We start from the raw sequence: 24,084 nt of genomic DNA on the forward strand, positions 1-24,084 counted from the left end.
CTTGGCATTGGACATAAACAATGATATTCTTAATGATAAAGTTAAGAACGGAAAACAACATTTGTAAGACTTTTTAAACTCTGCAGTAGCGATCTCATGCGGTCTAAAACGTGAACTAAACGATGCCAAGTGCTGCATTCTGCAGCAGATTACTTCACTTACTGTCGCCGGTCACTCGCCGGCCGTAGCTGTATAATTATTTGGAAAAATATTAAAAATAAATTAAATAAATATTCTATTTTGGTTACGTTACGTCGATGTTGCAATTTTGTACCTTAAAATCTTAAATACGGTGCGTTTATAAACACGTAGTACATTATACTAAAGCTATGGAATAAACTTATATTTTGTCCAGTATTATACATTGCTTACATAGGTATATTACCAGAGATGAAACGGGAGATTGCTCATGCGAGGTCCCGAGGCAATCCCTACCGGTAGGCGGCGCTGGTGTTGGCAAACGCGTGTCTCAGGTCCATCTAACCCCTAACGCCATCTATCGGAAGAGACCACGAAGCACGAGCGTTAAGCTTAGAATAGGGTAAAACATATATGCATTGTTGCCAGAAAGCGGAATAAAGAGAGAGCGGAGATATTTTCTCGGACCTCTCTGTCTTTCTCGCTGTTAGCTTCTAGCAGAAGAGTCGAGGCAAAATCTTTCCGTTTCGCTTTGCCGAAAATCTACCAATAATCGATGTCATTTATATTTGCAGGCCAATGCCTTTATACATGATTTTTTCAGCATATTTATTTATCAGCATTGACTTATTTAAATCAATAATAAATTAAGGAAATGCGTATTTGATATATAATAATTATTTTAACTATAATTTCATCGTTATATTTCGCTTATTTCCGTAAAATCTGCATTTCTTTAGTTTATTATTGATTATTGTAAGTCAATGGCAATTAAAAAAAATTTAATCTTAAAAAAAAAAAAAAAGTACCGATCAGGAATCGAACCCGGACCCACGAATCGCCACGCGATTACCTTACCGCCTAGACCACGAGGCTTCTTCAGAGCACCGTAAACAGATAGTCTTTTTAAGGGCTTGAAATCTTCTTTTAAACCATATAAATAAACGAGCAACCGACAGCTTTATTCATTATTATTCTGTCATAATGGTACACAAATTAAGGAATAATTATATTTTGAATAGTTTTCAAAAGCTTTTCCAATAGCCAAGAACGAAGATAAATAATCAACGCTCGCAGTTTCCGTTCTTGGTTATTGGAAAAGCTTTTGAAAATCTACATTATATAATTATTCTTTAATTTGTGTACCATTATCATAGAATAATAATGAATAAAGATGTCGGTTCTTCGTTTATTTATGTTTCAATAGAAGATTTCAAGCCCTTAAAAAGACTATCTGTTTACGGTGCTCTGAAGAAGCCTCGTGGTCTAGGCGGTAAGGTAATCGCGTGGCGATTCGTGGGTCCGGGTTCGATTCCTGATCGGTACTTTTTTTTTTTTTTTAAGATTAAATTTTTTTTAATTGCCATTGACTTACAATAATCAATAATAAACTAAAGAAATGCAGATTTTACGGAAATAAGCGAAATATAACGATGAAATTATAGTTAAAATAATTATTATATATCAAATACGCATTTCCTTAATTTATTATTGATTTAAATAAGTCAATGCTGATAAATAAATATGCTGAAAAAATCATGTATAAAGGCATTGGCCTGCAAATATAAATGACATCGAATATTGGTAGATTTTCGGCAAAGCGAAACGGAAAGATTTTGCCTCGACTCTTCTGCTAGAAGCTAACAGCGAGAAAGACAGAGAGGTCCGAGAAAATATCTCCGCTCTCTCTTTATTCCGCTTTCTGGCAACAATGCATATATGTTTTACCCTATTCTAAGCTTAACGCTCGTGCTTCGTGGTCTCTTCCGATAGATGGCGTTAGGGGTTAGATGGACCTGAGACACGCGTTTGCCAACACCAGCGCCGCCTACCGGTAGGGATTGCCTCGGGACCTCGCATGAGCAATCTCCCGTTTCATCTCTGATATTACAAATGGCGTATGCTGCATGATTGCATGCTATACTACACATTTATTAATGTATATTCATTTAACCAATTTAATTATAGTCAAATAGAATGAAAATCATAAATATTTAAATTTATACAAAGAAATATTAAATTAAGGTTTACTATATTTTCAATATAATGGAATAAAAAATATGTTATACATATGTATATGTACAATACGTATGATCGATCTAATAACCATATGAACTATGGTAGAACGAAATCTCGTCCCCCTCCCCATTCCTCACACATTACTTCCGTTAGAAAGGTCACGTGGTAAATATAGGATGCACAGGATTGGCTAAAAGTTAAAATTTTAAACATCAGAGTACGTTGCCTATCTTCCGTCTTCTCACGAATTTGAAAACAGCAGTTTGAAAGTTTGTACATCCTTTCGGACAACGTTCGATGGTTTTAACTGGTGTTACGACGCTTGAAATATTGTAGTGAATTCACTAAAAAAATATCATCAATTGGGAATTTGAAGTGTAATCGTTTTGTGACTGGAAAATACCTGTAAAATGTCGAAAGATGAAAAAGAGTGTGTTATTCCCGATGTTATATTTGATGTTAACAACGGGAGAAAATATCTGAAAGGGCGTTTTTTTGGCAAAGTAAGTTCTTATACCATTTTAATCCGGATTGATCTTTTATCATTGTAAATATTGACACGATATGTTTATTGCATCTACTCAGTCAAAATTTTAATAATTTGATATTAGTGAAATAAAACCAGATCAGTTTTTATAAATACTGCTGTGTATAAAAATTTAATCTATTAATTATACAAACTATCACCTGACTCTTTTCTACATTCATAAAATTAATTATCTACTGTATTCTTATATCCTCATTATTAATCTTAAGTTTGTTTAAACAATTTTGGTTACATTAAAGAAAGATTGGTGTTAATTGCAGGGAGGTTTTGCAAAATGTTACGAGATAAGGGAATCAAAATCACACCAGGTATACGCTGGAAAAATTGTTCCTAAGTCACAGTTAGTTAAAAGTAATCAAAGAGAAAAGATGACCCAAGAAATATCAATTCATCGAACTTTAAACCACAAACATGTTGTTGGTTTTCATGGATTTTTTGATGATTTACATAATATATATATTATCCTAGAACTTTGTAGAAAACGGGTAAGGCTCTATACTAATTGAGCTGTTGTATCTGATTTAGGAACTGTTTAAAAAGAGAATTTTAAATTACAGTCAATGATGGAACTGCATAAAAGAAGAAAAGCGTTATCGGAATGTGAAACGAGATATTATATGAAACAAATTTTGGATGGAGTTAATTATTTACATCAGAATAGAATAATCCATAGAGACTTGAAATTAGGAAATTTATTTTTAAATGATGATTTACATGTTAAAATTGGTGATTTTGGCTTAGCTACAAAACTGGAGCATGATGGTGAAAGAAAGAAGTAAACAATTTTTTTATCTATATTTCTTACAGATTAATAGAATTTTGTAAAATGTAATAATTGCTCTTTAGGTATTTTTATTCTGTTAAAAGATTCCTAATTTGTACAAAGGTAACTATTATTTTGCCCACAGGACTGTCTGTGGAACTCCAAATTATATTGCACCAGAAATTATAACGAAAGCAGGTCATTCATATGAAGTTGATGTCTGGAGTATTGGGTGTATCATGTATACTCTATTAGTGGGAAAGCCTCCATTTGAAACATCAAGTTTAAAAGAAACATATGCACGTATCAAACAAGTTCAATACAAAGTACCATCAAGCCTTGGTCAAACTGCTATCATGATGATATCAAGTACTCTGCAAGGAAACCCATCCAAACGACCTAGTGTAGCAAAATTAATAAAAGATCCTTTCTTTTCATCCGGTAGGTATCATTGGCTATGATTTTAGGATAAATCTATAATTATATATTCATTTATAGGCTTTTTACCAACAAGCTTACCATTATCTTGTTTGACAATGGCACCTAGGCTGGATACACTAGAATTATTTAATCAGCGAAAACCTCTCTCTGAAATGAATTGTAATAGTATTATTGAAGTAGATGAGCTGGTATCTAGAAAAAATAGCCCAGCACGGAAAACTAATAGTGCAAAGAGTGGTATGAGTGAAGTACAAAGGGCAACTCACAATGTCAAGAAAATGTTACAAACATTAAGAGATCAATTAGGTGCGATAGTAAACGCCAAGACCACCCGGCTGACAGATTCAGCAGCAGGTATAGCCATAATTCAATCAACTATTTCCTATGTTGCCTGAAGAATGATAACAACCATTTTTCTTGATGTAGAATACTCAAGGCCTTACCAGATTTTTTTGGAAATTACAGGCATGCATTAACTTTTAACAAAACTTTTGCAGTACTTTACTCTTTATTTGTTTTACTATTTGTTTCTAAATACTCTATACTTATATATATATATATATATATATATATATATTGTTTTACAGACAATGTGTGTAATGATATAACAAAAATTAATAAAGGTTTCTTTTTTAATATAGATGAAATGACTGATCCAGCTGCACAGCCAATAATTTGGATAAGCAAATGGGTAGATTATTCAGATAAATATGGTTTTGGTTACCAACTCTCTGACGATGGAGTGGGTGTTATGTTTAATGATGGCACAAGACTGATAATGCTAGCTAATGGATTTAATATTCATTATATAAACCGTGAAGGAAATGAATTATATTATACGATTAAGGATTATCCTACCTCTTTAGAGAAGAAAATGAAATTAATGAATTTCTTCTTAAAATATATGAATGAACATTTAATGAAAGCTGGTGGTTCAGTTGCAGTAGAACAAAGTGACGCTATGTCAAGAATACCTTATATTCATCAATGGTTTCGGACTCAAACTGCAGTTGTCATGCAATTAACGAACGGGACCGTGCAGGTGAGTTGATTGACTTGAATATCAAATTACATATGGAGCGGTTTGTCTATTCTGTTGCTAACATTTGGTATATTATTCTTTAGATCAACTTTTTGGATCATACAAAAATTATCATGTGCCCACTAATGGCTGCTGTAACATATATAGATAGCGACAAGAGTTTTCGAACTTATAGATTCCAAACAATTCAAGAAAATGGTTGTTGTACAGGCCTTGCAAAGAACTTGGCATACGCTTATGAAAAACTGGATTTGATGATATCAAGCACACAGCAACGATAATTTTAAATACAGTTAAGATTTTAACGATAACATTTAAATGGGACAATCTGATGCAGTGAACTTTTATAAATAACCTTTTTTATGAATCAATAAGATGTATATCGTTATTAGATAATAATTTCACGGTCTTTTGATTATTTTATTCTTTTGTAAAAACGTATAGATCTTTATTAAGAATGCTTTATACATAAAAAGTAATCTGAAGTGCCTTATAAGCAATTGTGTAAAGCTTTTAATAAATTTCTAGATTTTTGTTAACTGTAAAAATTCATGACTTTTAAAATTTTTCGAAAATTTGGTTCGTAGTGATATTTTAACAATTTATTAAATTCGGAAGACTTCAATAACTACTATTAAATTTTAATCACGAAGACATTTCTAAAATTAAACTACGGATCACAAAAAAAAATGACTGTTAGAACTTACTCGCTTATAAATCAAATATATCGCAGATCAATTAATCCCAAATAATGCTAGCATTTAAATGAAATCTATTGTTATATGTCCTTATTTGAATTATCGTCGAGTAGTTGACGATATTATGTAATTTACTAATATTTTTGTGCATCTTACATAAAAAATCTATTGTAGACTTATTTTGATTTGTCGAAACAAACTTGGGGCTGGTCACTTAAGTAACACGCCTTTATAAATAGAATATTCATACAATATTACATTAATGCAGATCAATACATCTTTTCAATTTGCACTAACTACTTCTATCAAGATTATATTTGATTTAGAAGCTTTTGTATAAATCCAATATAAACTGGAGATGACAGGAAGTATGCTAGATAAATATTTATATTCATATAAGGTAAATATAACTTAAATTGTATAATGTGAAAACTGTTAGTGGGTAACTATTTTTTAAGTAGTTCTATTACATTAGATTTTAAATAATGTTGTAATAGTAAAGAATAAACTGTTTTTACTTTCTATAAAACTTTTAAAGATTGTGGTTATTTTATTCGACGAAACGCTTCTGGGTTTTTCTTCAGAAGATCAGACAAAATGTTTGACAAGCAGTAGCTATTACCTTTATTTTTTGCTAAATATATTTTTGCCTTTGAAATATAAAATAAATATTTATATAATCAATGTGTGTGTAAACTCCTTTAAATAAAAACAGTGGAAGTATAATTTATTTTAGAATAAAAATAATTGGCTGACGAAATACATATTATACTTGTAAATAACGATATCAAATTGTAATACAATTTAGAACTCTTGAATTTGCAACAAAAAGAGATGTTTTTATATGTATATGTATTGAGTTACGTACTCGCAGTGGGTAAGTAAGGTAGTTTTAACTGGCGCTACTCGCGGCAAAATTCATCAGTTTCGGAGTTGGAGTTGAGTTACCAGTACCAGAAGACTAGCAGGAGTCAGGACTAGCGACTAGCTGCTTTAGCAGTCCTCATGGTTTAACTTTACCCGAAGATCGGAGCCGAGTGTCCGAGGTTGATTGCCGAGTCGAGGCATTCATCGGAGTGCATTGGGGAGTTTGGCTTCTGACTGACTAGAAGTACTAGAACGGTTTGGATTGGACAATTGGACTTTGGGCTTGTTAGAAGTCGGGTCAGTCAGATCAGTTGAGTTAAGATCAGTCATCAAGTCATCGGTATACTCATCAGTAACCAGATAAGTCAAAAGAGAATCGGGCAAGCGAAAAAACGCAGAAGAAGAAACAAGTTTTGACCAACGTTAGCGTGATCTTGTTCATCAGCTATTACCAGTGAGTGTTCATATTGTCTAGCATTTTAGTATTGTGTTGTTAGTGCCGAATAAATATTCTTCAAGGGCTATAATAACTAAACGCCGTGCTTTCAATCAACAGCAAAAAATTTGCAGAGGAAAAATTATGGCAACGTTACAACGAGTGACGAGTTTTACGAGAGTTTTGGCGGCTATGTCAGGCACTACAAGACCAGCCTGTTTTCAAGCATCAAAAAAAACTTATTTCACTTACGTCAATGAACCTTCCATGCCGATACCCTGTAAAGAACCTTGTTGGGTCAAAACTGCCGAGGAAGCTATCGAAAAAGCTGGATTACAATCAGGTTTATGTTCTTTTCATTATATTTCTATTAAATATATTGGTTATAGTAATCCATCTGTCACCTAAAATTCTATTCAAGCTTAGGTTAGGACAGTTTAGTGTCCAGCTCCAAAAAAACATCTTACATGAATTGCACATTTTAAACAATTTTATTATTATCTGTCAATATCCTTTCATTTAAAATATTGATGGAAAAATATGCTTCTTTTAAACTTTCATAACCTATTCTGCATAACCTATCTGTTGAAGTTACTCATCCATGCAGATATAATTGCTTTTGACTCTACGTGGAATTGAATCGTGGAAATCGAAATATTTTATACCGGACCATATAAATTCTGCCAAATCAGCAAACATTTTTAGGGAATTTTTTTAAAAGATATATCTTTTCGTTATTTTTTTATTATTAATCTATGTGTACATATTTAAAAAATTTAATCCGATTTTTTTCAAGTATGAAACTATCCAAAACTAATCTAGTTGACTTTAAATAGTCTTTCAATTGAATTTCATCACAAAAGTCGTCCACCGGAATGTATAATTAACTATTTAAATTGTCTTTGAACCGAGTTTTTAATTAGTCCCAATAAAGTAGGATATTTTATATATATAACGAATATTGTCTTTACTAAATAAAAATTTTATTTCACGTCAAAAAGCTTTTATTCTAAAAATCAATCATTTTTAAAGCTTAGTATAGTTACATAAGAAGACAAATTCCTTCATCGACCACTGGATATTTACATACGTCATGCCAGTATATTTTTTTATATATACCGATGAGTGCACGCGCACACATTTATTTATATTCCAAAACACACATTAAGAAATATTTAATACCGGTATAGAACCTCACAGTGCATCGAGCGATATTTCTATACTATCGGAATATTTTTAGCTCTCGCTTTAACAAAATCGACCAATTTTGCGTCGGTAAACACTCGCTGACATTGAAACTAAATATTCCGCTATTTTTTCTTCATTCGTATAATGTTCAGGCATTAGAAATTTTAATTGATGTTTTCCAATAAGATGCTTATTTGTCCAGGATGTAATGAAACAAGATTGGAAAATTTTTAATTAAACAAATACTCAATAAATAAACGACGTTACTTAATACAGCCGTAAATGGACGATCGTACAATTTTTAAAAATTGATTTTAATTAATGGATAGAGGTATAAAATAATTTGTATCGGAAATTCTATTAATAAAAAATAGGTTAATACCAAAAGTGCAACCTTGAATCTTCCAATTGAGCGTTAGTAATAAACCGGAAATTATGAAGCTTTATATTCGCGTTTCGCGAGAATTAAAATCATCAATCACATTGTAGCTAAAGCTTTTTTGGCTCCGAGCATAATTATCACTTGATTAATATTTCTTGTTGCATAATAACTCTTAAAGCCGGGACACGCATGTAGTGAATTTAATAATAGCTCTATTGGTAAATCCCCTATTTATTCTAATTCAAAGCTCGTGCAAAATGTAGCCATATATTATCTTATCAGCGCAAAGGGGGTGCTGTTATTTTCGAACTATCTCTCTTACCATACGAAATCTTGAAACAACGGTCTAAATTTGCATTAATTCAATAATTTTTAATTAACAATATATCAATTACTTTTCTGCCTTTTATTTATTTAGAGAAAACACACGTGTATGGCTTGGCATTGGCGATTAAGATTCAAAGTTTTACATGGAGATACTAGATTATTTTTTCTAGATAACTCGTATAGGCACTGCACTATAGATACTCGTCTAGCTAATATTTATTGGCACAAACATTGACCTCAATTCGAAGTTGGATCTACTTGAATATTTTATGAATACCGAAAAGGCTTCTCTGAAGCATTATTCATTTTTATTCTTCAACTTGTACTTCCATTTGGTTAAAATAATTCTAGATTTATTCTATTTTATTAATTATTAAATAGAATTGATTAGAAATAAATTTGAAATTGAGTAATATGGACGAACGAAAAAAGATGGAAATTTCTAATTAAGGGATTCAATCATTCATTATTTCTTAAGTTTATGATAGAAAAATTGTTACAAATTATTACATGATTTACATGTATATGTCTGTGGTATCAGTGAACAGAAAGCTAAATACTTTGTACAGTGATTAATTGTTAACAGAAGTTACAAGAAAAACTGTACGATTATAAAGAGAAATTTATAGCATTAAATGTTAGATAATAATAAATTAAGATAGTACATCTCTCTGTATAATATCATGTGGAATTTTTGTTGTAATCTTTTTTATTAATACAACTTTTTAAAATTACATTTAGCCCCCTGTAATTCCTGATACCACAAAAATATAATTAATGTTAGAGAAATGCGGGAGGTGAAAAAATGGTTGAATCTTTACTTAATAATAACAAATAATTTATTACGAATAATCAATTTGCAGATCAAGTGGTGTTCGTACAGGGAGCAGCAGCCACACCAGTTGAGCTGCTAAGAGGAATGACCGTTTATGGAGCCCGAGCCGATGTAAGCAATGTGAAATTGTATCACATGCACTTGGAAGGACCGGCTCCATACGCACAACCAGAGAATGCAAGTAAGATAAAACCAGTTAATCATGTTCTTTAAAAATACTCTGATAGATGGTACTCACTGAACTCGTTCTTTCCGAGATATTCTGCCAGAACAATAAAAACAAATGGTTCAAGTTTAACATAAGCCCTGTTATTACTGATATATAGAAAATATCGCTTCATTTTTTTTGTAATAATTATTTGAGAAGCAAGAAATTAAATAAATATTATAATGCTTGGCATGCCTTTGCTATGTAGTTCCACTTGTTAAGATATCAAGTTCAAGTCAAAGTTTGCACATTATTAACAATGCTATAAATGGCCACTTACATATTGATGAATATTATAGAACAATCGGTGTGTGAAGAAAGAATTAAATTTCAATAGGGTGGTAGAAGTATATTTGCTTTAATATGTACTTAACCACTTGATACATTATCAAAACAATAATGCAACTGATATTTTTCAATCATGGGCATCCGTAAAGGTACCAAGGGAGAGTACACGTTTATTTTTTATAGAAAATAATATATTTCCAATTTTTAATACATATATCACTAAGCCAATCTGAGTAACATTTGTGTGAAGCTCCCATTTAACGAAAAATACTGCGAATGCCTCTGTTCTCAAGAGTATTGACTATATTTATAATTTTATAAAACTAACGAAAATTTATATAAAATAGAAAAGCTAGTTTTTATTTTTTCTTCATTTTTTTTAATTGATAATCGCATTAAGTAATATAGTTTAATTGATTTTTTTATAATACAACGGTTCTGCGGTCTCATGTAATAGAATATTATTTTTTCTAGAGCATTTTAAATCAATCAGCTTGTTCATCGGAGGCAACGTAAGACAAGCTGTTAATGAAGGAAGAGCTGACTGCGTACCGATATTTTTACATGAAATACCTCGATTATTCAAGCAAGGATACTTGAAACCGAACATCGCTCTTATTCATGTAACTCCACCTGATGACAAGGGTTATTGTTCATTGGGTACTAGTGTAGATTGTGTACGTGCTGCTGTAAGCCATTCCAAATATATCGTAGGTAATTCTTTTTAAATATTATACTGCCAAATTGAACTTCCTCGTAGATACTGCGTTAATCATAAATGCATTACAATACAGTAAGAAAGAGGAACCAAATGCAACATTTATTCTCATATTTTAACAATTTTAATCTTCGTAGATTAATTTTCTATCGGTTATTTTGATCACTATTATAAACATATTCAGGATATCCTAAAAATGACTGTATCAACATGTTTGTATAACACTTCCCCTGCACTTCGGTCAAACGCATACTAACGAAAAATTTCAATCCTAAATATCTTGTTAATGCATGAAATTAAAAGGTTTATTAATGTAATTTTTTGGAAAGGCATTCTATTCTAATTTTTTTTTTATTAAATATTTTTATCAAAAACGCTATACTTTTAAGTTATTTGACGTATTCCAAATTTTTAAATATTTTTATAATACAGCCTAATTTTTTTATTATATTATCACAAAATATTTTGAGTGCTAAATTCTACTTTAATTTCTACTAAATGTAATAAGATAAATGTTTTCGGTTTCTTATTAGATTAGAGTGGGGTTGGAATAATGGGTCTATAACAAGAGAATAGACACTTAATGTTATTTATATTATAGCTCAAGTAAATAAACATATGCCAAGGACATTCGGCGATGCCTTAATACACGTTAGTCATCTGGACTTCGCTGTCCAGCATGATACTCCACTACCAATCCACCCAGTAAAACCACCCTCTAAAGAGGAAGACCTTATTGGAAAGCATATCGCTGAAAATTTAGTAGAGAATGGTGCCACGCTGCAATTGGGTATAGGCAGCATCCCTGATGCAGTTCTCTCAAGGCTAGGAGATCACAAGAACTTGGGAATCCATAGTGAAATGTTTAGTGATGGAGTTGTTGACCTTGTCAACAAAGGATGCGTAACTAATAACGAGAAAACTATGCACCGAGGTCGAATAGTTGGATCCTTCTGCGTAGGATCTGAAAAACTTTATAATTTTATGGATGATAATCCTTTTATTGGTGAGATTTTAATAAAATTATAAGTTTAGTCCTCAATTATTTAAACCTGTTACATTTTCCTTTGGTGGTTTATGTACCATTTAGAAAACTTACATTTTGATAATTTTCTTGTATTGTAGAAATGTTGGTTGTTGATTACGTGAATGATCCAAAGATTGTAGCTAAACAAACAAAAATGACTGCTATCAATTCTTGTATCGAGGTGGATCTTACCGGCCAAGTTTCGTCCGACAGCATAGGGACAAGAATGTATTCTGGTTTTGGTGGTCAGTTAGATTTTATCATGGGGGCAGCGATGAGCGATGACTGTCGTGGGAAGCCCATAATTGCCCTTCAATCATCAACACCTAAAGGTGTTAGTAAAATTACCCCTGTACTCAAATTAGGTAAGCGCCAATTGATATTTAGAATTAATTGGAATGCTATTACTATTGACTAGTAGGTAGTGTGTAATCGACATACTGCGATTAAATTTCACATTGATTGAAATCTAACTTAGTATCTCTTGTTTAACAGGTGCTGGTGTAGTAACCAATAGAGCAGTAGCTCGGTACATCGTAACAGAGCAAGGTATTGCAAGCCTCTTTGGAAAAAGCTTACAACAACGAGCTTACGCTTTAATCCAGATTGCACATCCTGATCACAGAGAATCTTTGGAGAAAGCGGCTTTTGAACGATTAAAAGTAATGCCCGCCCCATAAACATTTCTGAATAAAAACTAAAATCAGGAAATACTTCAAGCTACATATAACAATAGCTTCTTGCCTTATACAGTATGGTTCTGTGTACACAAACTGGAAAATAGTTTTCAATGGTTATTTCGTGCGTGTGGTTCTTACAATCTGTAAAATGTACTTTACTTGTCATAAGATAGAATTTCTAGATAAAACACAGCACGATGTACCAAAAATAGCTGAACAACAAAAGTTTTTCTAATTACTTACATAACATACGTAAGAAACTTTTTAATGGGCCTGGACGCACCCTTCAATGTACAATAAAACCATGAAATTTTTTTTTTCCAAAATAGATAATTGTTTCTCACTGAAATTAGAGCAGGTACTTGCCAATGTAAAATTCAGAAACGAATAATAAAGTGCAAGCAGGAACTCCTCTTCAATGCTGTACACATTTTTATAAAGAATTTTTTGTATTGTAATACAATACCATTTACACAATTTAATATATATGACAAAGGACAATTTTGTATAATCGAAAATATATGTAACATTACAAGAGAAATGGCATTATTTCATTGTGCAAAACATTAAATATTTATTTTCTTAAGATGCATATTTTTTATTTACACTATCACAATAGTTTTACTTTTATTCATCAATAAATAGAAATTAAATATTTTAACAATATTGTCAAAAACACAGGCACTTTATAAAGAAAACTGGATGACGTTGTTTAAAAATTAATATTATCTGGTAATGTTCCTTCTTTTCGGCGTTTTTCGACATTTTTATAATACTCCGAGAAGTCTACGTAAGGTTTCACTTTCGCGTTTCTATCAATAGGTTTTGCTCCAGAAGGATATATGTCCGAGGTCGTAGAAGTTTCACTAGTTGACGCATAATCAAAATTATCCTCAGACTGAGCCGGACTAGAGCTTGAAAATGCATCGGTATAAACATTGGCTCTTGGTGACGAGGCTTGAATAATCGGATTGAATCTAACAGTGTGGCCAGTCGGACTCTTCAAAGCATGTGGCAATGGAAAATTAAAATTTCTTACAAGCAACGTAATATCGTCTCTTTTGCCTGACGTCTGTGTATTTTGCGAATTACTCATATTTACGTCGTGATGAATTCTTACCACTTTATCTACTACAGCTTGTGCGACTCCTGTAAGAGTAGACTGAATTCGAAACTAAGATAAAAATAATGATTGAATTAATTATTTTATATTTAGTTATCCTTACTTGGATAATGGGATTTTCTCATACCTGTTCAACAGCTATAAGAGCTAATTCTTTATTAACTTGATCAGTGCCTGTTGCTTCTTCTAGAGATTTATATAAGCCACGAGACATTAGTAATAAAAATCTACAAGAACTATCTAATTCTATACCACCATATATTTCAGGCTCTGCTATTACAGGTTCAGCTGTAGCAGAAGCAAGCTCTTCAAATTCTCTGTAACCACCTTTTACAAGATAATTTCCTATACAACGAGTATTTTCCTGATTTCCAAGGCGAGATCCTTAATTACAAACAATAAAGTCAAGAATTATATTAATTTTACAAATATTTTAGAAATATACATAAATATTATAAATTTCCTAATAATACCTTGTCTAATAGACTCTGTATCTAATTTAAGTTGAGAAAGACGCAGTAGTTCATCTTCATTTCTCAAGTCATGATCTACACTTAATTGAACAACTCTTAATACTTGATTACAGTCACTTTTGCATAATAATGCTCTACTATCCCCAACATTTGCCACATACAAGCGCCCACAATAAACTAGAGCTACAACTGCACTGGTTCCAGCTGACAATTCACAATTTAATGCATTTAACTTACTAACCTATAAGTAGAAGTTTCAACTATAGAAAAATAATAATGTATAGATATTTTAATTAGTATCGTATCTGACCAAATGTGGAAATTTTTGATAAGCTTCATATGAATTCAACCCATCTGGAATATCACATTGCAGGCTTGTACGCTCTGCTAATAAATCTCCAATAGAATCTAAATATCCCTTTTCCACAGCTATAAAAGCTTGTCTGAAAGAAACAATATTTATAATAATTGAACTTTTAATAAATGAAATCAATTAATTATATATGTAAAAATAACCCACTGCTACCTAAGCACTTCTTTGACTTCCTCATCTGTAAATTTTCCATTTAACTGTCCTAACAATATTTCTGCTGCTATACGTTGCATAGCAAAATTAGCTGCTTTCATTCCTTCATGTCCATCAAATACTCCATAAAGATATGTAAAATCGTCATAATGACAGTGAAAGCTGCGATCTTCGAATGGGTGTTCCTCTTGTCTATAACCATCTTCTCGATAAATTTGATTTGTAGAAAATCCAACACCTATAATGACAGTTTTTTATAATAATTGAATTTGATTTAATCACATAAAAAGTTCTTTTAAGAAAAAATGTGCAAAATAGATTATTTTGTAACAATTATATAGCTTATGTAAAGTGACAGAATTTACACATTATTAGAAAACAAAAACCAACTTATACCTGATTGTTTGCAAACTGGTAAGTCATCTGTCCAACTATGTTGAGAATCTTGAAAAAGCATTAAATTTGGCCGTTCTGCCCTTCTAGGCATCTTACAAAGTTTGCAATGAATATCTATATAAATCTTGTTCACGTTTTCAACCTTATTTTAAAATTCCTGTAGCTAGCATTTTTTACCTTTTTCTTACAAACTACAATGTTCTTCTGTTTATATTTTAATATATTATAGGAATAACTTGGGGAGAGAAAGGCTTAGCAGGGTTAGAGCAGGGCACTGCCTCGGTGAGTCTTTAGACTCTTAATTTACTCAAATATCTCAAATTGATCGAATTTGCTCGAATTCCCACCTTGGTAGGATGTTGGTTGTTCCTAAATACGTAAAAATATAAAGGTGGTAGCCATATTACACCGGTCACTTGTGTACTATGTACATATGTATGTATGTCCATATACATACCCCAACATACACTGACATAACCCCACATACACCACTGTCCACTGACCACCTACACCACTAAAAAAACCGTAAAGAGCTTCGGCTAAGCTCGGTAAATTTCGTTACACGTCGGATGTAAGCGGGAACTATAAGTAGATGTACAACCAATGCCAGGTATGGCTTTTTCTAATGTTTCGATGCATTTAGGAACTGCTTTAAAAAGACACCAGCGCTCTTACTATGTAGTGCTAATACGCGCGCCCCGCGCATCCCGCGCGCCTATGTATAACTCATCCTCGCTTATCTCGTATATACACAATGGGAAATTAAATCATATGTAGCTCAGGCATCAGATAGTGTAGTAATGAATTAAATAATATAATTCAACCCGGGAAAGAAAACTATAGTATAATTAACGGGAATCCGTATACCGACATTACATAGCGAAAACTATTTCGCATGCAACGTCGTCATTTGTTGACGGATTGTAAAGTTATTACAGGTTTTTGGAAATGCCAGAAGCTTATCTACTAAGTTACGTTAGGAAAATTAACAAAAAATGAAAAAAAATTTTTGTTTAAATAAATATATTAACATTATTGAGAAACAACAATTAAATTGCAAAATCCCCCAACGTACTTTACTAAATAATGTTCATACGTTTCCAAAAAGTCCACAAAAATGCAAATCTGTCAAGAAATGACGATGCTGCATGCAAAATAAATAATGGAAGAATTTCGTGTTCGGAAAGTCGCCAACACGAAATTCTTCCATTATTTATTTTGCATGCAGCATCGTCATTTCTTGACAGATTTGCATTTTTGTGGACTTTTTGGAAACGTATGAACATTATCTAGTAAAGTACGTTGGGGGATTTTGCGATTTAATTGTTGTTTCTCAATAATGTTAATATATTTATTTAAACAAAAAATTTTTTTCATTTTTTGTTAATTTTCCTAACGTAACTTAGTAGATACAGAGATGAAACGGGAGATTGCTCATGCGAGGTCCCGAGGCAATCCCTACCGGTAGGCGGCGCTGGTGTTGGCAAACGCGTGTCTCAGGTCCATGGTCCATCTAACCCCTAACGCCATCTATCGGAAGAGACCACGAAGCACGAGCGTTAAGCTTAGAATAGGGTAAAACATATATGCATTGTTGCCAGAAAGCGGAATAAAGAGAGAGCGGAGATATTTTCTCGGACCTCTCTGTCTTTCTCGCTGTTAGCTTCTAGCAGAAGAGTCGAGGCAAAATCTTTCCGTTTCGCTTTGCCGAAAATCTACCAATAATCGATGTCATTTATATTTGCAGGCCAATGCCTTTATACATGATTTTTTCAGCATATTTATTTATCAGCATTGACTTATTTAAATCAATAATAAATTAAGGAAATGCGTATTTGATATATAATAATTATTTTAACTATAATTTCATCGTTATATTTCGCTTATTTCCGTAAAATCTGCATTTCTTTAGTTTATTATTGATTATTGTAAGTCAATGGCAATTAAAAAAAATTTAATCTTAAAAAAAAAAAAAAAGTACCGATCAGGAATCGAACCCGGACCCACGAATCGCCACGCGATTACCTTACCGCCTAGACCACGAGGCTTCCTCAGAGCACCGTAAACAGATAGTCTTTTTAAGGGCTTGAAATCTTCTTTTAAACCATATAAATAAACGAGCAACCGACAGCTTTATTCATTATTATTCTGTCATAATGGTACACAAATTAAGGAATAATTATATTTTGAATAGTTTTCAAAAGCTTTTCCAATAGCCAAGAACGGAGATAAATAATCAACGCTCGCAGTTACCGTTCTTGGTTATTGGAAAAGCTTTTGAAAATCTACATTATATAATTATTCTTTAATTTGTGTACCATTATCATAGAATAATAATGAATAAAGATGTCGGTTCTTCGTTTATTTATATGTTTCAATAGAAGATTTCAAGCCCTTAAAAAGACTATCTGTTTACGGTGCTCTGAAGAAGCCTCGTGGTCTAGGCGGTAAGGTAATCGCGTGGCGATTCGTGGGTCCGGGTTCGATTCCTGATCGGTACTTTTTTTTTTTTTTAAGATTAAATTTTTTTTAATTGCCATTGACTTACAATAATCAATAATAAACTAAAGAAATGCAGATTTTACGGAAATAAGCGAAATATAACGATGAAATTATAGTTAAAATAATTATTATATATCAAATACGCATTTCCTTAATTTATTATTGATTTAAATAAGTCAATGCTGATAAATAAATATGCTGAAAAAATCATGTATAAAGGCATTGGCCTGCAAATATAAATGACATCGATTATTGGTAGATTTTCGGCAAAGCGAAACGGAAAGATTTTGCCTCGACTCTTCTGCTAGAAGCTAACAGCGAGAAAGGCAGAGAGGTCCGAGAAAATATCTCCGCTCTCTCTTTATTCCGCTTTCTGGCAACAATGCATATATGTTTTACCCTATTCTAAGCTTAACGCTCGTGCTTCGTGGTCTCTTCCGATAGATGGCGTTAGGGGTTAGATGGACCTGAGACACGCGTTTGCCAACACCAGCGCCGCCTACCGGTAGGGATTGCCTCGGGACCTCGCATGAGCAATCTCCCGTTTCATCTCTGGTAGATAAGCTTCTGGCATTTCCAAAAACCTGTAATATCTTTACAATCCGTCAACAAATGACGACGCTGCATGCGAAATAGTTTTCGCCCTGTAATGTCGGTATACGGATTCCCGTTAAGGTGTGGTGTGCTCTTGGCACTTCTACAAGATTCCCAAAGATCAGAAAATTAATTCGAATCATTTACTAATCGGAAGGGATCTTGTAGAAGTGAGCCCCCCCACCACGACAAGGTGGCACACCGTCGGGGAGGGAGGCGGCGCCGCCTCACCTGAAACAAAAAGAAAACAAAAATATACTTGAAAAAACGAGTATTCAACCCGAAATGTGGAAGGATTTTCAAGGAAAATATTTCCACATTTCAGATTCTAATTGGGAATTTCAAGGACAGACAAAGATATAAATTAATGAAGCATGCTACCAAAAGTGAATGAACAGAGAAGCTAACGAAATTGTTATTTCTTTCCAGCGGTTAGTTGAGAAGCTTCCTCCTCTCGAGCGTGAATGTTAATTCACACAAAGGTCAACCAGATCACGGCTGATACTCTCCTCAGTGACTAATAACCCTTACTTTCTTTGTCCCTTGGTGTGGATCCGAGTTGTCACACGAAGAACTACTACGTCGAGGAAACGATTTACACATCAATAAAGATGGACCCCTATTAGGTGAACTTAATGAGCCAACATCGAGAGTCCACAAGGACAAAGTAAGTAAGGGTTGATAGTCACTGAAGGAGGATCAGCCTGAGCCAGTTGACACTCGAGAGTCCACTTATCAATAAACATCTGTACTCGAAATAACAATGAATGAAAATAATAAGATTAAATTTATCTATCCTTGAAATTATTTAAATAAATGTGGACTTAAGTAAACGGACTGGTAATTAAGCCCTACTCGTTGACAGCCTTGTCCTACAAGAGTCCTTCCTAAAACATAAAATAAATTAAATAAGTATGAGAAAAAAAAAAATAAATTATTTGCCAGTACGTCCTCTCCCGATGATGTCTCGATTCCAAGTGAGGGTTTGACTTGGTCCAACCCAGGATGGCAATGGCGCATGATTAGTGTTGGATTTATGTCGATATTGGGAAAATGCGGTCACTATCCATGGCTCTCTCCCGCTCCAACTGAAACAGAAAGAAAAGAAAAATAAAATTGAAAAAACGAGTATTCAACCCGAAATGTGGAAGGATTTTCAAGGAAAATATTTCCACATTTCAGATTCTAATTGGGAATTTCAAGGACAGACAAAGATATAAATTAATGAAGCATGCTACCAAAAGTAAATGAACAGAGAAGCTAACGAAATTGTTACTTCTTTCCAGCGGTTAGTTGAGAAGCTTCCTCCTCTCGAGCGTGAATGTTAATTCACACAAAGGTCGACCAGATCACGGCTGATACTCTCCTCAGTGACTAATAACCCTTACTTTCTTTGTCCCTTGGTGTGGATCCGAGTTGTCACACGAAGAACTACTACGTCGAGGAAACGATTTACACATCAATAAAGATGGACCCCTATTAGGTGAACTTAATGAGCCAACATCGAGAGTCCACAAGGACAAAGTAAGTAAGGGTTGATAGTCACTGAAGGAGGATCAGCCCGAGCCAGTTGACACTCGAGAGTCCACTTATCAGTAAACATCTGTACTCGAAATAACAATGAATGAAAATAATAAGATTAAATTTATCTATCCTTGAAATTATTTAAATAAATGTGGACTTAAGTAAACGGACTGGTAATTAAGCCCTACTCGTTGACAGCCTTGTCCTACAAGAGTCCTTCCTAAAACATAAAATAAATTAAATAAGTATGAGAAAAAAAAAAATAAATTATTTGCCAGTACGTCCTCTCCCGATGATGTCTCGATTCCAAGTGAGGGTTTGACTTGGTCCAACCCAGGATGGCAATGGCGCATGATTAGTGTTGGATTTATGTCGATATTGGGAAAATGCGGTCACTATCCATGGCTCTCTCCCGCTCCAACTGAAACAGAAAGAAAAGAAAAATAAAATTGAAAAAACGAGTATTCAACCCGAAATGTGGAAGGATTTTCAAGGAAAATATTTCCACATTTCAGATTCTAATTGGGAATTTCAAGGACAGACAAAGATATAAATTAATGAAGCATGCTACCAAAAGTAAATGAACAGAGAAGCTAACGAAATTGTTACTTCTTTCCAGCGGTTAGTTGAGAAGCTTCCTCCTCTCGAGCGTGAATGTTAATTCACACAAAGGTCGACCAGATCACGGCTGATACTCTCCTCAGTGACTAATAACCCTTACTTTCTTTGTCCCTTGGTGTGGATCCGAGTTGTCACACGAAGAACTACTACGTCGAGGAAACGATTTACACATCAATAAAGATGGACCCCTATTAGGTGAACTTAATGAGCCAACATCGAGAGTCCACAAGGACAAAGTAAGTAAGGGTTGATAGTCACTGAAGGAGGATCAGCCCGAGCCAGTTGACACTCGAGAGTCCACTTATCAATAAACATCTGTACTCGAAATAACAATGAATGAAAATAATAAGATTAAATTTATCTATCCTTGAAATTATTTAAATAAATGTGGACTTAAGTAAACGGACTGGTAATTAAGCCCTACTCGTTGACAGCCTTGTCCTACAAGAGTCCTTCCTAAAACATAAAATAAATTAAATAAGTATGAGAAAAAAAAAAATAAATTATTTGCCAGTACGTCCTCTCCCGATGATGTCTCGATTCCAAGTGAGGGTTTGACTTGGTCCAACCCAGGATGGCAATGGCGCATGATTAGTGTTGGATTTATGTCGATATTGGGAAAATGCGGTCACTATCCATGGCTCTCTCCCGCTCCAACTGAAACAGAAAGAAAAGAAAAATAAAATTGAAAAAACGAGTATTCAACCCGAAATGTGGAAGGATTTTCAAGGAAAATATTTCCACATTTCAGATTCTAATTGGGAATTTCAAGGACAGACAAAGATATAAATTAATGAAGCATGCTACCAAAAGTAAATGAACAGAGAAGCTAACGAAATTGTTACTTCTTTCCAGCGGTTAGTTGAGAAGCTTCCTCCTCTCGAGCGTGAATGTTAATTCACACAAAGGTCGACCAGATCACGGCTGATACTCTCCTCAGTGACTAATAACCCTTACTTTCTTTGTCCCTTGGTGTGGATCCGAGTTGTCACACGAAGAACTACTACGTCGAGGAAACGATTTACACATCAATAAAGATGGACCCCTATTAGGTGAACTTAATGAGCCAACATCGAGAGTCCACAAGGACAAAGTAAGTAAGGGTTGATAGTCACTGAAGGAGGATCAGCCCGAGCCAGTTGACACTCGAGAGTCCACTTATCAATAAACATCTGTACTCGAAATAACAATGAATGAAAATAATAAGATTAAATTTATCTATCCTTGAAATTATTTAAATAAATGTGGACTTAAGTAAACGGACTGGTAATTAAGCCCTACTCGTTGACAGCCTTGTCCTACAAGAGTCCTTCCTAAAACATAAAATAAATTAAATAAGTATGAGAAAAAAAAAAATAAATTATTTGCCAGTACGTCCTCTCCCGATGATGTCTCGATTCCAAGTGAGGGTTTGACTTGGTCCAACCCAGGATGGCAATGGCGCATGATTAGTGTTGGATTTATGTCGATATTGGGAAAATGCGGTCACTATCCATGGCTCTCTCCCGCTCCAACTGAAACAGAAAGAAAAGAAAAATAAAATTGAAAAAACGAGTATTCAACCCGAAATGTGGAAGGATTTTCAAGGAAAATATTTCCACATTTCAGATTCTAATTGGGAATTTCAAGGACAGACAAAGATATAAATTAATGAAGCATGCTACCAAAAGTAAATGAACAGAGAAGCTAACGAAATTGTTACTTCTTTCCAGCGGTTAGTTGAGAAGCTTCCTCCTCTCGAGCGTGAATGTTAATTCACACAAAGGTCGACCAGATCACGGCTGATACTCTCCTCAGTGACTAATAACCCTTACTTTCTTTGTCCCTTGGTGTGGATCCGAGTTGTCACACGAAGAACTACTACGTCGAGGAAACGATTTACACATCAATAAAGATGGACCCCTATTAGGTGAACTTAATGAGCCAACATCGAGAGTCCACAAGGACAAAGTAAGTAAGGGTTGATAGTCACTGAAGGAGGATCAGCCTGAGCCAGTTGACACTCGAGAGTCCACTTATCAATAAACATCTGTACTCGAAATAACAATGAATGAAAATAATAAGATTAAATTTATCTATCCTTGAAATTATTTAAATAAATGTGGACTTAAGTAAACGGACTGGTAATTAAGCCCTACTCGTTAACAGCCTTGTCCTACAAGAGTCCTTCCTAAAACATAAAATAAATTAAATAAGTATGAGAAAAAAAAAATAAATTATTTGCCAGTACGTCCTCTCCCGATGATGTCTCGATTCCAAGTGAGGGTTTGACTTGGTCCAACCCAGGATGGCAATGGCGCATGATTAGTGTTGGATTTATGTCGATATTGGGAAAATGCGGTCACTATCCATGGCTCTCTCCCGCTCCAACTGAAACAGAAAGAAAAGAAAAATAAAATTGAAAAAACGAGTATTCAACCCGAAATGTGGAAAGATTTTCAAGGAAAATATTTCCACATTTCAGATTCTAATTGGGAATTTCAAGGACAGACAAAGATATAAATTAATGAAGCATGCTACCAAAAGTAAATGAACAGAGAAGCTAACGAAATTGTTACTTCTTTCCAGCGGTTAGTTGAGAAGCTTCCTCCTCTCGAGCGTGAATGTTAATTCACACAAAGGTCGACCAGATCACGGCTGATACTCTCCTCAGTGACTAATAACCCTTGCTTTCTTTGTCCCTTGGTGTGGATCCGAGTTGTCACACGAAGAACTACTACGTCGAGGAAACGATTTACACATCAATAAAGATGGACCCCTATTAGGTGAACTTAATGAGCCAACGTCGAGAGTCCACAAGGACAAAGTAAGTAAGGGTTGATAGTCACTGAAGGAGGATCAGCCCGAGCCAGTTGACACTCGAGAGTCGACTTCTCAATAAACACCTGTACTTGAATTAACAATGAATGAAGATAATAAGATTAAATTTATCTATCCTTGAAATTATTTAAATAAATGTGGACTTAAGTAAACGGATTGGTAATTAAGCCCTACTCGTTGACAGCCTTGTCCTACTAGAGTCCTTCCTAAAACATAAAATAAATTAAACAAGTATGAGAAATAAAAAAATAAATTATTTGCCAGTACGTCCTCTCCCGATGATGTCTCGATTCCAAGTGAGGGTTTGACTTGGTCCAACCCAGGATGGCTATGGCGCATGATTGGTGTCGATTCGTTATAGGGTTTATATCGTTATTGGATACGGGGTCACTATCCATGTTCCTCTAGCGCTCGACCTGAAACAAACAAAAAAATTAGAATAAATTTGGAAAAAAACGAGAATTCAACCCGAAATGTGGAAGGATTTTCAAGGAAAATATTCCCACATTTCAGATTCTAATTAGAAATTTCAAGGACAGACAAAGATATAAATTAATAAAGCATGCTGCAAAAAGTGAATGAATAGAGAAACTAACTAAATTGTTACTTTTTTCTAGCTGTTAATTGAAAAGCTTCCTCCTCTCGAGCGTGAATGTTAATTCACACAAAGGTCAACCAGATCACGGCTGATACTCTCCTCAGTGACTAATAACCCTTACTTTCTTTGTCCCTTGGTGTGGATCCGAGTTGTCACACGAAGAACTACTACGTCGAGGAAACGATTTACACATCAATAAAGATGGACCCCTATTAGGTGAACTTAATGAGCCAACATCGAGAGTCCACAAGGACAAAGTAAGTAAGGGTTGATAGTCACTGAAGGAGGATCAGCCCGAGCCAG

At 33.9% G+C, this 24,084-nt stretch overlaps 3 protein-coding genes across 3 annotated transcripts; 2 read left to right on the top strand and 1 right to left on the bottom strand.

Annotated features, from left to right (window-relative positions):
• The first annotated feature begins 2,428 nt into the window (after positions 1-2,428).
• polo (Serine/threonine-protein kinase polo) lies at positions 2,429-6,166 on the top strand. Its single transcript, XM_066725467.1, has 7 exons — positions 2,429-2,660; positions 2,965-3,189; positions 3,262-3,479; positions 3,613-3,908; positions 3,966-4,262; positions 4,550-4,950; positions 5,034-6,166. The coding sequence occupies exons 1-7, from the start codon at positions 2,568-2,570 to the stop codon at positions 5,229-5,231; spliced, it is 1,728 nt and encodes a 575-aa protein (XP_066581564.1). The 5' UTR covers positions 2,429-2,567; the 3' UTR covers positions 5,232-6,166.
• A 405-nt stretch (positions 6,167-6,571) lies between these two features.
• Positions 6,572-13,139, top strand: LOC136772831 (4-hydroxybutyrate coenzyme A transferase). Its single transcript, XM_066725993.1, has 7 exons — positions 6,572-6,969; positions 7,072-7,294; positions 9,712-9,864; positions 10,654-10,893; positions 11,499-11,903; positions 12,023-12,289; positions 12,420-13,139. The coding sequence occupies exons 2-7, from the start codon at positions 7,096-7,098 to the stop codon at positions 12,602-12,604; spliced, it is 1,449 nt and encodes a 482-aa protein (XP_066582090.1). The 5' UTR covers positions 6,572-6,969; positions 7,072-7,095; the 3' UTR covers positions 12,605-13,139.
• A 168-nt stretch (positions 13,140-13,307) lies between these two features.
• LOC136772832 (TGF-beta-activated kinase 1 and MAP3K7-binding protein 1-like) lies at positions 13,308-15,559 on the bottom strand. Its single transcript, XM_066725994.1, has 6 exons — positions 15,123-15,559; positions 14,727-14,964; positions 14,511-14,643; positions 14,201-14,441; positions 13,855-14,111; positions 13,308-13,778 (listed from the first exon to the last, which is right to left on the bottom strand). Exons 1-6 carry the CDS (start codon positions 15,211-15,213, stop codon positions 13,317-13,319), a joined length of 1,422 nt encoding a protein of 473 aa, XP_066582091.1. The 5' UTR covers positions 15,214-15,559; the 3' UTR covers positions 13,308-13,316.
• Between the last annotated feature and the right edge of the window lie 8,525 nt (positions 15,560-24,084).

Source organism: Prorops nasuta, unplaced genomic scaffold (genome assembly GCF_024137725.1).
Source record: "Prorops nasuta isolate Cenicafe-Biocafe unplaced genomic scaffold, Cenicafe_Pnas_1.2 PNAS00004, whole genome shotgun sequence".
NCBI lineage: Eukaryota > Metazoa > Arthropoda > Insecta > Hymenoptera > Bethylidae > Prorops > Prorops nasuta.